The sequence below is a fragment of the Leptonotus elevatus genome, chromosome 20 (assembly GCF_054856555.1).
Source record: "Leptonotus elevatus isolate MCC_2025b chromosome 20, RoL_Lele_1.0, whole genome shotgun sequence".
Lineage (NCBI taxonomy): Eukaryota > Metazoa > Chordata > Actinopteri > Syngnathiformes > Syngnathidae > Leptonotus > Leptonotus elevatus.
In genome coordinates, this window is record NC_141258.1 from 8,478,447 (window position 1) to 8,494,035 (window position 15,589).

General features: G+C 38.7%; 2 protein-coding genes across 3 annotated transcripts in view; both read left to right on the forward strand.

Moving 5' to 3' along the window:
* The first annotated feature begins 231 nt into the window (after window positions 1–231).
* Window positions 232–3,191, forward strand: vps25 (vacuolar protein sorting 25 homolog). Its single transcript, XM_086064155.1, has 6 exons — window positions 232–507; window positions 1,006–1,151; window positions 1,578–1,631; window positions 1,731–1,819; window positions 2,606–2,681; window positions 2,766–3,191. The coding sequence occupies exons 1-6, from the start codon at window positions 461–463 to the stop codon at window positions 2,876–2,878; spliced, it is 525 nt and encodes a 174-aa protein (XP_085920281.1). The 5' UTR covers window positions 232–460; the 3' UTR covers window positions 2,879–3,191.
* A 119-nt stretch (window positions 3,192–3,310) lies between these two features.
* Window positions 3,311–15,589, forward strand: part of wnk4a (WNK lysine deficient protein kinase 4a) — a 34,650-nt gene continuing 22,371 nt past the window's right edge. For both annotated transcript variants that reach the window (XM_086064150.1, XM_086064151.1), the window contains exons 1-2: window positions 3,311–3,827; window positions 4,301–4,837. In XM_086064150.1, coding sequence (XP_085920276.1) covers window positions 4,343–4,837 — 495 coding nt within the window. In that variant the 5' untranslated portion in view covers window positions 3,311–3,827; window positions 4,301–4,342. The remainder of the gene's footprint in view (window positions 3,828–4,300; window positions 4,838–15,589) is intronic.

Here is a 15,589-nt window from a genome sequence, read left to right on the forward strand (position 1 = left end):
TTTTTTTTCTTCAAAAAACACACAAAAACTGAAGCAAATACTGATATGAATTATGAATCATTTCATTTCATTTCATTTCATTTCATTTCATTTCATTTTAGTGATCAAATTTACTTAATGACGTAGCCACCTTTGTGAGGAATATGAGGATAATCAGTTCTAATAGAACGTATTTGGTTCCGTGTAATGTAGTACATCGGAACTATTTTGTATACGGACGCTCTTCCGGAAGCTGTCACTGGCGGAAAGTCTGTATTCGAAGCTGATTGAGAAACTAATCGTGTCTAAATTTACTAAGATTGAAAAAAGAGTGTGATACACCTCCTAGAATTTATTAACCACTGTCATGTTGACACTTAATTGATTAAAATGTCAGTATCAATGTCCATACTTTAATTTACGTGCGCTTGTAGTCGGAACCTTTTTGTGGTTGGACGTGCTTCTCACCATATCCGCCGTGATGAGTTTCGAATGGCCATGGCAGTACAATTTTCCTCCTTTTTTTACGTGAGTACACCTTTTAAACCTTATTTTAAAACAGTAAATAAACGCAAGGCGCCCCTTTAACGTGTTATTCATTTCAACTGTTGTTTCCTTCAAGTTGCTTTTCAATGCTAGCGTCATGTTAGCAGGCTCCTTAGCTAAACAAGCCGAAATGCTACGGAAGGGGATTTTCTCATTTTGGCGTCTCTCTAAAGTTTAAAGTTATTGCACCTCTGATTGAGTTGATATATGGCATACATTTGTTAATCTTTTATAAACGACATTCAAACGACTATTGGAACTATGTGTGCCCTGCGGGAAGAAAAGTTCTCTCTTCTGACACCTAGCTGTGTTGTTATCCTGCAATACATCAAGCTGGCCATTCTGTGGAAATGTGTTTACATTTTTTATGTATTTTCTTTTCAATTCAATCTAAGTGATTAAACATAATCTGTTTGTATTTTGCTTTATGCGTTTTATATTCTAATTGATTGTGTTTGTTTTGATTGTTGTTTTGTGCAGGCTTCAACCCAATGTGGACACAAGACAGAAGCAGCTGGCGGCGTGGTGTTCGCTGGCGCTGTCCTACTGCCGCCACCAAAAGCTCTACCAGCTGGACGTGATGGAGGCACAGGAGAGCCCCGTCTTCAACAACCGCAAGATTTCACGTATCCTCTCGAAAGCTCAATAAAACATCTCCCCAAAACGTTCAGTCAAATCACCTGTATTTTCTTAGCATCTCAAATCAACTTTTCCCTTTAATTGCATAGCAATGTGCCGTGCCTTTGGCGTTTTGCCTCGTGCGTTAGCATTAAACTAGCAGACTTTCATCATAAACATTATGTCATTTGGTTAAATAAACGTGTCATTCTTTTTGTTTCGTGTTTAGTTTGACAGTAATCAAGTGGGAGTGGCAATAAACAGCTTGAAGCAAGCACTTTTGGCATGTTTTTGGGTTGTAAACTTCAGGCTTTGCGCTTGCATAGTACAGAATAGATGTCATGGTTGGAAAAAAGCTTGTTACAAAACTCTTAGTTGAGGTACTCAAGAAGTGTCCAGTAAGGTTCTTTCAGGCCTCCTTAACTGAATGGCAGGGAAACTGTCCATGGAAGCCATTCAAGTTGTGTTTGAGGAGTTGAGGAAAAAAGGTAATGCTTCCATTAGAACATATGTTTGTTTGTTTGTTTTGTATATATATTTTTATGGCAGTGTGTGCGCGTGTGTGTGTGCGCATTTGTGGTGGTCAGGCAACCTGGAATGGCTGGACAAGAACAAGTCAAGGTGCTTGGTGATGTGGAGGCGGCCAGAGGAATGGGGCAAGCTCATGTATCACTGGGTGAGGTAACACAATAAACACAGGGACACACACGCACACAGGAACGCTCATGAACTCTCATACACACCCACCAACAATCAGGAACATGCACGGACTGTATACACTTAAACTGTTCTCATTAAATCATCAAATTAATTGGTCATTAAATAAATAATACAGATAATGGACCACTTAATAAAAATATTTAGAAAAAAAATATGAACATTTGAAAAAACTAATTTCATAACTGATTAAATAAACAAGTTAATAAAAAATAAAATAAAAATTTAGTTCAGGAAAAACACTAAATATATATATTTTGTAATACATATTTATTATTTAGCATTGACAAGCAAAATAATAAATATAAAAAATATGTAATTAGTTGTTTATGCTAAATAATAAATATGTATTATAAAATATATATAATATTTAGTTGGGAAAAAAGTATTTGTTTCAAATTTGATAGAATAGATACTCATCTTTTTCTATATAATATAAAAAAACATTTGTAACAAATGGAAACATCCTAAAATATTTAACGGAGAAAAGTAAAATAGTTTGATAATTTTTTTTAAATCAAATTAAATACAAAAAATATTTGCGCATTAAATAATAAAATGATCAGGTTCAGCAACATGAAAAATAATGTTTTTATTTTGTGTTAAAAAAATTGAACTATCAAAGTAAAGGTCTTTACATACAAAATGATATTGGGGTCAGCAAAAAAACAAAACAAAACAAAAAAACAGTACATTAGAAATTTAGAAATGTATATCCAAATAATGACAATTGTTTTTTTCTCAGGTGTCTAAGAACGGAATGAACAACACAGTCTTCACGCTCTATGAACTTTCCAACGGTGATGACACAGAGGGCGAAGGTACGATATTGTTGCCGTCTTGCTAACCTTTCCCGTACGAAGCTTACATGGCATACTTGTTTCACATCTTGCCTTTTTTGCCAGAGTTCCACGGCTTGGAGGAGTGGATGCTCCTGCGCTCGCTGCAGGCGCTGCAAACGGAAGGCAAAGCCGAGATCATCAGCATGGACGACGGCAAAGGCGTTAAATTTTTTTGAGGACGGCCGCTTGCTATTGTTGTCGTTGCCTCACCAATGCATCTGTACTTTTTTTTTTTTTTTTTTTAATTGCCGGAAGGTTTTGAGTCATTTTGAGGTAACTTGACGTGTTTAAGAATATGGCTGGTAGTCATCCTACAACAAAGCGTGTAATTGACACTTGGACCAACACCGCTGAATCAACTCAGCCCGATTTTGTTATTCATAACAATTGTAGGGGACAGTTATGTTGTGACAATATCCCAGAAAGAATCCTCCTCTCCCCTCATATCATGTGTAAAAAGAAATAAATAATACTATTTGATAAATTGGACTTTGTTGTCCCTGCATGTGTGGATAGAACACCCCAGGTCAAAACATTAGGTACACCTTGAGTTTTTTTTTTTTTTTTTTTTCAACTGCACTGCCCTCTTCCTGGGAGATATTGCTAGTATTTTCGTTACCTACACTTGTATTTAAATGCATACAAAATTAACAATAATGCCAGGTTACAAAAGTAATGTAAATTAGATAGTAAAACAAGGGGCTTTATTTAAATAGTGAATACTTAAGATGTTACATGCAGCTAATGTTGTGTCCAGTGGGAAAGTTGCATGAAACGTCCCGCACGTTGCTGGGCATGCTTTGTCTGCCTCTGGAGGGGGTGATAAGAGTTCCAAGGGAGGCCTTCTTGCATGGTGTTTTGGTGTGTTGTAGATAAGAAAGTTAAAGCGCCTCCTTGTGGTAAGTCAGCAACATTATTGAGAGAGAGTTAAAGGGGCGGAGCTAATGCAAGAGAAGGAGAGTTCTGCTGATACATCCTCCTCCTGCTCACACGGGTCTGTTCATACATAAACTTAATACACCTCCGTGTTGCTTCTCCAGATCCAGGCTGAGGACTCTCGCTGAAGACGAGCTTGGGACTATTTCACCAAGAGGAACATGTATTTTGACGCCGCTTGAGGAGCAAGTGAGTACACTTTTGTTTTTTTAAATTATAAAGTTGTCTTACCCCAATCATTGCATCATTAGTATTGTTTTGTACTAATACGTTATTTGTGTCATTCACGACACCAATGTCAAAAATAAATACAAACTTTTATAATGTGCGGCTATCTGGACTAACTATATCAATGTGACACATTGTTATTCATGACTAACTTTACTATGATACTCTGGTAATTTTAATAATTTTTTTTTTTTACTGTTGACAAACTGCTGATATTTGCAATAGGACATATTGTTTTTCAATTTGACTTTTTTTTTTTTCAATTTGTTTCCCTACTGAGCATATTGATGTGACTATTAGTTAGTCTAACTCTAATGACGACAATTTGTTACTGCTGACTATGTCACTGGTGTAGTTTGTTACTCATGACTGGCTCTAATGACACAAATTGTTAATGCTAACTAACTACTAACTCATTGGATTTGTACACGAAGGCACCTTCAAGTCCAGAGCAGGAGCTGGTGACCCGGCGCAGCATGTCGCACGCCCAGGTGGAGATCCCCGGACGCGGCTTCCCGGGCTTGCAGCCGCACGGCCTGGGCGCCCGCCGCAACTCGTACGGCTTACACAAGATCAGCGTGGACGTGGACTCGCCCCTCTTCAGCGGCGCCCTCTCCAAAGCGCTCTCCTGGTCGGCCGAGAACATCCTCACCCTGCCCGAGTCCCGAGCTGAAGACGACGAGGAGGATGAGGAGAAACCACGGTGCGACACTCCCCCGTGCAGCCCCATTTCGGGTGTCGAGTCGGACGGCGAGCCGGCGCAGGGGAAAGGGCGGCAGGCGTCGCCTCGCGTGAACTTTGACCCGCGGTGGGAGGAGGAAAAGGAGGATGTGGAGACCAAAGCGGTGGCGACGTCGCCTGACGGACGCTACCTCAAGTTCAACATCGAGATCGGGAGGGGGTCTTTCAAGACTGTCTATAAAGGCCTTGACACGGAGACCACGGTGGAGGTGGCCTGGTGTGAGCTTCAGGTAGGATGTCCTTTTATGGTCAGCTTCCTGTTCACAACATCATGGCTAGGTTGTCTTGACTATTTTAATTACATTTGGTTGAGGACAAGCAATAGACTAACTCAGCTTGTTAATGTGACAACAAAAAAAAAGACGTCGCTCATCTTCACTTCAAAAAGTCAATCGGCGGCTGTCTTTGGAGAGCGATCATGAATCACGCAGGAGCATGTCGTTTTTCGGCGACCTTGGAGAGGCTCCATGTCAAGTTTGGTCTTTGGTAATCTTTGTTGTCACTGATAACCAGGCCGGCTCTCCGCATGCCTTCAGCGCTTCAACATGCTTGTGTGTGTGTGTGTGTGAGCGTGTGTGATGTAAACAAGTCGGAAGCAGCAGCTGCCTCCTGCCATGCTCTGGTGGCTCAATGGAGGATTTGAAGGTTTAACATCGCCGGCGAACGCTTTAGCCTGGCAGCCAAGCGCGCCTTCCGAAGTGGTGCCCTAAGCCACATCTGAAAACTCTCTGCCAAGCACTGGCATACACACACATACACAGTAGTCATATTGGTGGAGACAGTCGTGTTTATTACATGAAAAAAAAAAAAGAAGCCGCTTAGCTGGGCTGCATATCAGGAAAACGACATTGCGTTCCACTTAAACAGCAACCTACTAAACCACACAGAGCAGCAAATAATCTAACGTATTCATTAGAAAACTTGCCAGAGGTCATACAGTTTGAGTTAGCTGGCAGGCGTATCAGTGTGTAATAGACCAGATTTTCCAAGCGACCACTCTTAATAGCAATGCTAATTCAACACAATTACCATGTGTCCTTAATGTCATAGGAATTAAAAAGCTATTTTCAAGAGTAAAAAGTTGGAAGGTTACAATGCTAACACCCCCCCCCACCCCCCAGAAATTTTATCATATTACTATGAGATTAAAAAAGTCAGTTTAATGAGAGATAAAAGTCATATTTTGTGACTTATTTAAAAAAAATATATATATCACACCTTTGATTCTGGAAAAGACACATTTATTATTGAAAAAAAATAGGAATATATATTTTTTTTAAAACACCCTCTCTTTTGTACAAAATAAGGACTTTAATTACTGTATAAGGAAAATCAAACAGATCCAGATAAGCACTCATCACGTTTATGCAGAACTGATTTGTGTTGTGCCAAAAAATAAACAAATAATAAATAGTCAATAATAAATGAATTAATTTATGATATGTTTGTATTTAATATTTTCCCTTAATTTTTACTTTTTACTTCTTCTTTTTTTTTTTATTCATTTTATATTTTTGGGGGATGCTTGTGTGTTAAAATATAAAGTTTTAAAAGTTTTTTTAAATTAACTTTTTATTTGTTTTTATTTTATTTTTCTATTTTTTATCAAGATGCACTAGAATATTCTCATAGTGCTGCGGGGTCCTGCTTGAGGATAGAGTGCAGGTGTAAATGTGCCCCCCAGGGCTCCACTGGTGTCCTTTCAGCTCAGGAGTCCACCTGTCAGGTGATTGTTTGAAGAATAAAAAAAAAAAAACTAAACTTTCTTCCTGCGGCTGTTCGCCGGCGGCCATGTGTGTTGAAGCCCTTTAATCTCCCTTAATGAGCTTAGAGGTGGTTGATATGGTTACAGCCCGTGGTGGGTTGACCTCAGCATCTCCGCCGGAAATCTCCACCTAACGTGACCACCCCCGCCGGCCCCCGCCCCCACCCCCTGCATGGCACACCAGAGGTGCGTGTTGGTGGCTAAACAGGACCAAGGCCTGCCGTGTTGATGCAGCAGCGGGCGAAGGCACGTCACTAGCAAGTCATCTAGAACGACTTGAGACGGCGAGTCGGGTAGAACGTATTGTTGAAAGGTGAAAATAAAATGCTCTCTTCTCACTCTCAAACGTCATCAGTGTCCTCAGGGATTGCATTCTCATCCCTTGGCTGCCATTATGTGGCTACGAACAGCAATGAGTCCATTGTGAAGCACTTTATAAAGTTGACATAAAAAATTGCTAATGTCTCCTGACCTGAAAACGAGTGAACGAGTTAAAAAACACTACTTCCTGATGCTTATGCTAACAGGCAAATGGCTAGAGGAAAATAAAGATGGAAGAAGTCCATATCACACAGCTCCACATCCAAAAATTCTGCCCAGTAGCAAGCGAGTTTCTTTGTTTTGACGTCAAGTTTATTGACGCCTCAGCTAGCCGTGAAGCATGATCACTGGTTAACTAAAAGGATGTTTTGCAAGTTTTTTTGTCATGCGAAACACAAATTATTTTTGCACTTTTTTCTTCTACAGTGTAAAAAAAAAAAAACTACCGCAAAAAATTTTTTTAGTTTTGGTTTTACCTTCCTTTGACCATCTAGCCCAATGGTGGGCAAACTCGGTCCTCAAGGCGTCCTGCAGGTTTTGGAGGTTTCCCTGTTGCAACGCTGCTGTTTGTTGTCACGGCAGTTGGTTAATCAGCCTGCGGCTAACGCTAGCCACTCCTTTGCTAACATGATGCCTTTAAAAAAAATAAAAAATAAAAGCCACATTGCTGTGCGTACGTCACCAGCACCACTTTGCTCTTTGTGCACTTTTTAAGTGTAATTATCATTAAAGGGCCAGATGGCCATAAAGTCACTCAAACACAAGTTTTATCAAGCTTCTATGGGGAGTATGTGCGCATTTAGCTAGCATTACAGGCTAACTGTCACTAATGAGAATTTTTGAGGTGGTTAATTAATTATGTATTTATGTGTAACTATATCTTAAATGTTCCTTTTTGGGGGGTCTTTTTTTGTCCTCTCAACACAACAAACCTTTAAAACGTTCCTTTTACTTTTTCACAAGCTTCTATTAGAGTATGTGCGCATGTAGCTAACATTACAGGCTAACTGACACTAGCGGGAATTTTGGAGTTGGTTAATTTAGGGGGAATTATATATATATGTGAAACTATACCGTAAATGTTCATTTTTTTGGAGGGAGGGGGGTCTTTTTTGTCATCTCAACACAACAAACCTTTTAACTTTCTTATTTTTTTTCACTTTTTAGAGACTTACTCTGAGTAACACCGCTTAAAGACAAGGTGAAAAGAAAATAATATGAATGTAAAAACAATAAAATTCTAATTCCTTATCATTTTTAGATTTTCTGAATTTTATCTTTGTTTAATATTAATCAGACAAATAGTAAATGCAATTTTATTGTTTTACTATTATGTTGAATTATTTGCAATACATCAATTAACCCTACTATTTAAAGAGTTAAATGAATAAAGACTTCTTTTATTTTTATTTTTTTTATCTTGCCCACCCCTGTCCTAGAAGATTTACAGTATTTGTTTATGAGGAACCTGGAGGAGGGATAAAAAAAAAAAAGGGAAGCGTTTATGAGATGTACGTCAGAGATGCTGCAGTAGCAGTGAGCTCATATTTACACACACACAAAAAAAGGAGCAGCAGAATCAACGTTGACGCGGCTGAACAGTAAATCAAGACGTCTTCCCTTTTATCAGAACAGTGGCAAGGCGCACGCCGCGGGCCTCCTATCTGGCGACGTCAACATCAGGAGGCTCCTCTGTGATTATTCTTGTATGCCAGCTCCCCACTTTCGACTCGCTTGTTTGTTTTGATTGCGTGTGTGTGTGTGTGTGTGTGAGACAGCGAAAAGTGGTCTAGTACAGGATGTGCCATTGCCAGCCCAGATTCGGCTGCTCTGCCAGATAACAGCGTCATAGCCATTGCATTATACCAAAATCTGGGCCCCCATAATTAATCAACATGAAGGGGCCCCTATTGATGAATGTCAGGGGGGTTTCACAGGACCCAAACATGCTTAGGGTCACTTGGAAGTATCTATTCCCGTCTTATTAACAAATTTAAGCATCCTCACAAAACAAGCTAACATAGGACACATTCAAATACTGTATATTTACATGCATTGATTACGAGAAAGCGGGAATCAGTGGGTGCGTTTTCAATGTTTTCGGTGTGGGGACTTTTTATTCAAGCGCTGCGTTTACCGAATGAGTTGAAATGCCCTTGCTGCTAAAAGACGCGGAGTGGAAAGTTGGCAGGCTGAGTGACACTGAGGCCTTGTACATGCTGGCACCAGGCATTACGTGGGCATTACACGGGCTCCCTTTCCGTCGTAGTGCCTCCATGATGAATGCTTTCCACCTTCCCGGGAACATACCTGACCACGAGTGTGAAAATATATTATATCGATAATGATAATTGATTGTTTTGTGAAGTTGTTAGCCAATGTTTACACGTCATCCTTCCCTTAGCCCCGGAACAACAAGCAATTGTGCCTTACTGTTGTTTTAGCCCTCGAGAAGTAATAGCGCGTTTGAGCCGCCTTGAGTCACGTTGCAATCAAAATCGGCAACGTGAACGCTGATCACTCGCCACCTTTTTTGTTTTGTTTTTTTTTGCCGACAGAAGCTGCCGAAAAGGCCACTGGTGGGCTCGGCCAAGGTGTTTTCTTTACAGTGTTGACAGTGCGAGGCTGCGGGGGGGAAACGTGCTCATGTACAGTGTGGCGGTCCTGCTTCCTAAACAAACCCCGAGCAGGTACGAGGGGGTAACCTCCGGTCATTCCCGCCATGAATCGACCATTACCCATTTTGGAAAGGCCCGTGTGTTTTCTCCGTCAACACCTTAACTCATTCACTGCCATTGACGGCTATAGACGTAAAAAATTCATTAGAAAAATTTATATTAGTTTAAAAAAAAATCCACTTTTTTTTAACAAGAATATGACCCCCCCCAAAGAAAAATTACATTTAGAACAGATATAACATTTGTGATTAATCGTGAGTTAACTAGTTAAGTCATGCGATTAATTAAAAAAAAAATGTAATCATCTGACTCTAATTTCTCTAATTTTTAATAATATTTTCTTCTTTTTTTTTATTAATTAAAAAAAAGTTATTTTTATTTTTAATAAAAGATTATAAAAAATTAGGGGCATCAGGAGATTAATTTGTAATCATAATTAAAAGCATGACTTCACTAGTTAACTCACGATTATTCACCAATTTTATACTATTTTTCTAGGTTTTCTCACAAAAGTGAGATTATTTTTTTAAACTAATAGAAATAGTTCAAATGAATTTTTGACGTCTTTAGCCGTCAATGGCAGTGAATGAGTTAATATACTTGAGTCTGTCTTTTTTGTGGGGGTGGGGTGAAGAAATCGAACGCGGCACTCTCCCCAATTTGGCTCTCGGTGAGGTTGTGGGCATCAAACTTTCATGCGTGCTGGTCACGTGACCGGCAGCCTTTGCATAGCAGCGCTTTGTAAACCAGATCCGCTCCTGGTACCCGCTGGGACCTGATCTGTATAGCTGAGTGTAACTGGATGCCATGACGCTCTTTGTAGCCACAACACCTAATAACTTCCAGTAGCCGTTCATCCATGATCGAAACGGTTTGTCGTCTTTTGGGATGTGGGTAAGACGGAGCCTATCCTAACTTGAGTTTGGACCAGAGGCAGCGTCCACCCTGGACAGGTTGCCGGCGAATCACAGAGCACCTTTTGAGCCTTGATGTGCCCTCGCGAGCAGTCCAGGGTGTAGTTTGCCTTTCAACAATGTCTAAAATGGCCGCTTCAAACCAAAATAAAATGGCTGGCTTCCTGGGTCCTTTTCAGGCTTCTTCTTGTTGTGATACTTGAGCGTATTTTTTATCTGCTTGAAGTTCATAAAAAGGAAAGAAAAAAAAGTGGACTCGTTACTCCTTAGTTAAACAGAGCTTATTTCCTAGCAGAGCTTTTAAAAACGCTTCTGCCTCAGGACAATTTGTCAGTTGTGTTTGGACTTGAGCACCAGGCCATGCCAAGGCTCTCTTAAAACCAATGTAACCTGCATTGACTCGCCTCTTATGACCTCTTATAAAATAGATATTTACATGTTACATATTTTAGGAGTCCCCAAGCCAGAACTCATCAGTAGCCTAATCCTGAAGAGATAAAACCAAATCTCTTCCAGTTGTTTAGGTCGGCACATTTATTAGGATAGGATACACAAAAAAAGTGCACCATTTTGTTATGAAGCAGCCCAAATTTTGACCAGTGAGCATATCCTGGTGTCTGTTAACAAATATTAAAGGCTCCGTGTGGCAAAACTCACTCAGTAGCGCCTCCTGAAGGATTCAATAACAAAATGGCTTCCAGTTAATTGCGCGTCATCAGGATAGGAAGCACAAAACAAACAAACAAACTCAAAGTCAACCATTTTGTTTTGAAGCCGCCATTTTGTATACACTCTCCATTCAATCTGATTGAGGAGCACACAATTGTCACCTCGGCCTTCTGGACACCCGATAGTCTCACAAGAGTCTCACAGCTCTTGAATCTTTCAAAAACGCAAACACACTTGTTGCATAATTGTGATTCGATTGGCTAACACGATTGGTCTATTTATTGTGTGCATTTATTTCCTCCTAAAACCTGCCGGAACTTTCTAATCACCCATTCACTTGCATGCCTCACACACACACACTAGCTGTGATTTCATTGGCTGACACGATTGACCTGTATTGTTTACAATATATTCGTTCCTCTATGTTGACACTAATTAAATTATCCTTAAGCAACATTTTAGTATCGATCGAACAAAATAAATGCTCATCATGTCGTTTCTCACGCGAGAGGCTGGCAAGTTTTACAGGTCAGTAGGAGTGTGTGTGTGTGGGTGGCGGATCAGCAGCAGTAGGCTTAAGTGCAGTTTATAGACGCGCCCTTAGTTGGTTAGTGACAGCAAACATCAGCCGGGTTCAGGCCCGTTAAGAATAACCGAGTAAATAGGCTAATCTGGGGCCTATGGGACGGTGATGCAACACTTCCCGGGAGGCGCCGCATACAGTACAGTAGTGCCCACACATCACTACTTGTTACTGTCCTCTGGTTATTGATGGGACTCATTGGGGAAGTGATCATGTGTGAATTATTATTTTTTCATTATTTGATAAAAAAACTTCTTGGTGCCAAAGAACTATGTTAAAGTGAAATGAGGAGCTTCTTTTAGACAAAAGTAGTGCATAACCGCCATCTTTGGCATTTATAATATATTTTTGATTGGAATATAAATTAATTGTGTACATTATTGTCGGGACATTTTTTTTATTTTTATAAATTAACTTAAATTTTTGAGCCAAATGCAGATAGATGATGACATTTTCCTTGATTGCCGACTACTTGGTCCAGCATGCTTATGGCAGCATTTTCATTTTCGCAGGTCCACGTGAGCGAGGCTAGTTTTGTTGACGTCCGCACGTGAAAGTAGTCCCGAACTTTACGAGGCGGTGGATGCGAGTACGTGCCCTCGGTCTATTCTGTGGGGACCAAATGTTCACCTAGCCGGCCGCACGTCACCTCTGGCTTGGAAGCAGCACACTGGCACCTCAGTTCTCACCCGCAACACACCTCAATGGCGGCACTGTGTGCGTGTGTCAATACAAAGTGCATGTCAGTCAGCCTCTGACCTGCCAGGTTCCCGCCTCTTTGTCTTTGACCTTAATCCGAGATTTAGGGCTGGGTGCCGCCTTGAAATAAAATCTTGATCAATTTCAGATTTTAATTGATTTTTATTTATTTTTTTAACTCTAAGCTTATACGAAAAGCAAATGATGATGACATTATTCAAAACAAGTTTGGCATTTTTTTCAACTTTCTTCCCAACAAGTGGAGTTTGCAGATCGTGAACAAGCCTTCAAAAAAGAAACTTCGAGCTGTTTATTAGCACTCAATCTAAACATAAAACAATGGAAACTACATAGCTTTGCCTTAATAAAGTACATTTAGCTTAGTGCTATAACAAACAATGCAAAACAACATAGATGGGCTAACAAGTAGCATCTACGCTTTTAGAAACAAATAGTTCAACACAAATTTTAAAGCATAATCTTTTTGGCCAAGCTAATACAGTGATCAGTCTTTTTTATTTTTTGTTTCTTGGCACACTTTTTGGGCACACGGCTGCAAGTGTTAGCTGCTGTGTTCGAGCAGCGGTTGTCACAATAGGGCCGCTGACAGGGAGTAAAGGGGGGTATCTTAAATCCAGCTTAATGCTTCTGCCGTCCACGTCGCTTATGTAACAGCGCTTGTGTGGCACCGACCGGTCCCCGGAGCCCCTTAGACCCCCTCTGCTCACAACCAACACTGCTCTCTCCCGCTAGCATGCAGCTGCAAGAGATGATGGAAAAGCTGAGACTTATTTATTCATGGCAATATGCTCACGGGATGTTTATGCTTTCCTGTGCATTATGCAACACATGCGCCAGGTCTGCTTGTGCGCACACAGCAGGTGGGGGAGGTCTGTCTGTATGTCTGTGTGGTTTTGTTTTATTTCTTATATATATATATATTTTTGCTGACTGCTTATTTTTTCATTTAATGACAAACATTTATTTATATTTTAATTGAAAATACAGTACACATTTTTATTATTATTATTTATTTCATGACAGTCATGTAATTGGCAAATGACCCAAAAATTTTATTCAAGCATGATTCTATTTTTTGAATCCAAAACATGAAAACTATTTTCCCACTAAAAAAAATTTTATATAATTTTTGTTAAATATTTTTGTTTTTTGTCAAATCGAATTTGTATATTTATTCAGATTTTAAAGAAGTTTATTTCCCTACATATTTTTTTAAACAAATTTTACCAAAATATTAAAAACTTTTGATGAACATGCCTCATTTTAAAAAAGTCATGTCATAATTAACTCATTTGTAAATTGTTGTTAGAAGGTTAAAGATAGAAGAAGAAATGTTTGAAATATCAAAAATCAAGGTCCCTGAAAATTACTTTTTATGGAACTTTTTAAATATAATATTATATATGGCATAATCAACTATTTTTATTTATTTAAAAACCAATGAATTGGATTAATAAAATAAAAAAAACTAAGCATTATTTGTAATGTACCGGTAATGTATTTTTCTAAATATTTGTGACCTAACCCCCCCTCACCTAGTAAATAAAAAAATAATAATTGTAGACACATGTCTTTTGTTGGACATTATCACACTTAGTTGTGTTCCAGTGCGTGTGTTGTAGTGTGGCCAAATGTGTCATGGAAAAGTTGCACAGAAGGCTCGCACGGCCGTCTCCAGACCATTCCTTCTTTGGCCAAAGTTTCATGCACTACAACTCTGTCTGCCAATAAAGGTCTTGCCAGACATTAGATCGCTCCCGCCTCAAGACAAGCGCACGTTTGCAATGTTCCATAGACATTTCCTCAGAATTGCAAATGCAAAATGAAAGGGTTTGCAAGTTGGAAAGGGGAAAACTGTTACAAGGCTTGTTTGGTATCAGAAGGGGAAAAAAGATGATAGTCGTTTCTAACTCATTCACTGCCATTGACGGCTATAGACGTCAAAAATGTATTTCAACTATTTCTATCAGTTTAATTTTTTTTCCACTTTTATTAACAAGAGTAAGAAAACTTGAAAAAAATATATTATACATTTAGAACAGATATACAATTTGTGATTAATCATGAGTTAACTATTGAAGTCATGCGATCAATTACAATTAAAAATTTAGGTTTTCATACTCTTGTTAACAAAAAAGGAAAAAAATGTTAAACTAATAGAAATAGTTAAAATAATTTTTGACGTTAATAGCCGTCAACGGCAGTGAATGAATGAAAAAAACAACATTAAAAATTAGGGGCATCAGGCGATAATTTTTTTTAATCGTAATTAATGTCATGACTTCAATAGTTAACTCACGATTAATCACATTTTTATATCTGTTCTAAATGTACAATAACAAATTCTAGGTTTTTATACTCTTGTAAACAAAAGTAGAAACAAATGTTAAACTAATAGAAATAGTTCAAATGAATTTTTGACGTCTATAACCGCAAATGGCAGTGAATGAGTTAATAATATAATTTTGTCATTCTCTAAATTTTAATCTTTATCATTGGATTTTTGTGAGGCAAAAATAAAAATATTAGATTTTAGCCCAACCCTAGTATGACCTCTGTCTGTTCTCAGCCAAGTTGTGTACTCCATTTTGCCGCCTCAAGATTGCTTTTTCCTCCAATGTCTCATTTTTGTGGTTTTCAGTGGAGAAAGATGATTTTACCTATCCTCGTGATCCATAGTGGAAAGTGGCGCTGACAGGACTTTTCCAACAAATCCTTCCACTTTGTGCATTCTGGAGGTTTGCACTCATGCGTGTAAAGCCAAGCTTGAGTAAAAAAAAAAAAAAAAAAAAAACCTTGCGGTTTTGGCTTGGTTAGGCTCTTGGGATGTGCACACTCAGCCCCCGAAAGTGTCACAATCTCGATGTGTGCACTCAACTAGGGAGGTGATAAGGCTTTATATAATAAAATTGCACATTTGTTTCCATAAAAATCAGATTTTTGGTTTCAATTTTTGCCTAAAGAGAAAGAAAGTGACTTTATTTTTTGCCTCCTGAAATCTGCTTTATTTTTCCGCATGGCAAAAACAAAAAACGACAAAAGTTTCTATCACAGAATTAACTGCTGCTAAAAAAAACAATCCTGACAAATATATTCAAATTAACTCATTCTCTGCCATTGACGGCTATAGACATCAAAAATCCATTTGAACTATTTCTATTAGTTTCACATTTTTTTCCACTTTTAACAAGAGTATGAAAACCTAGGAAAAAATGTTTATTATACATTTAGAACAGATATAAAATTTGCGATTAATTGTGAGTTAACTAGTTCAATGGCCTGACACACCTAATTTTTAAATAATATTTTATATATATATATATATATATATA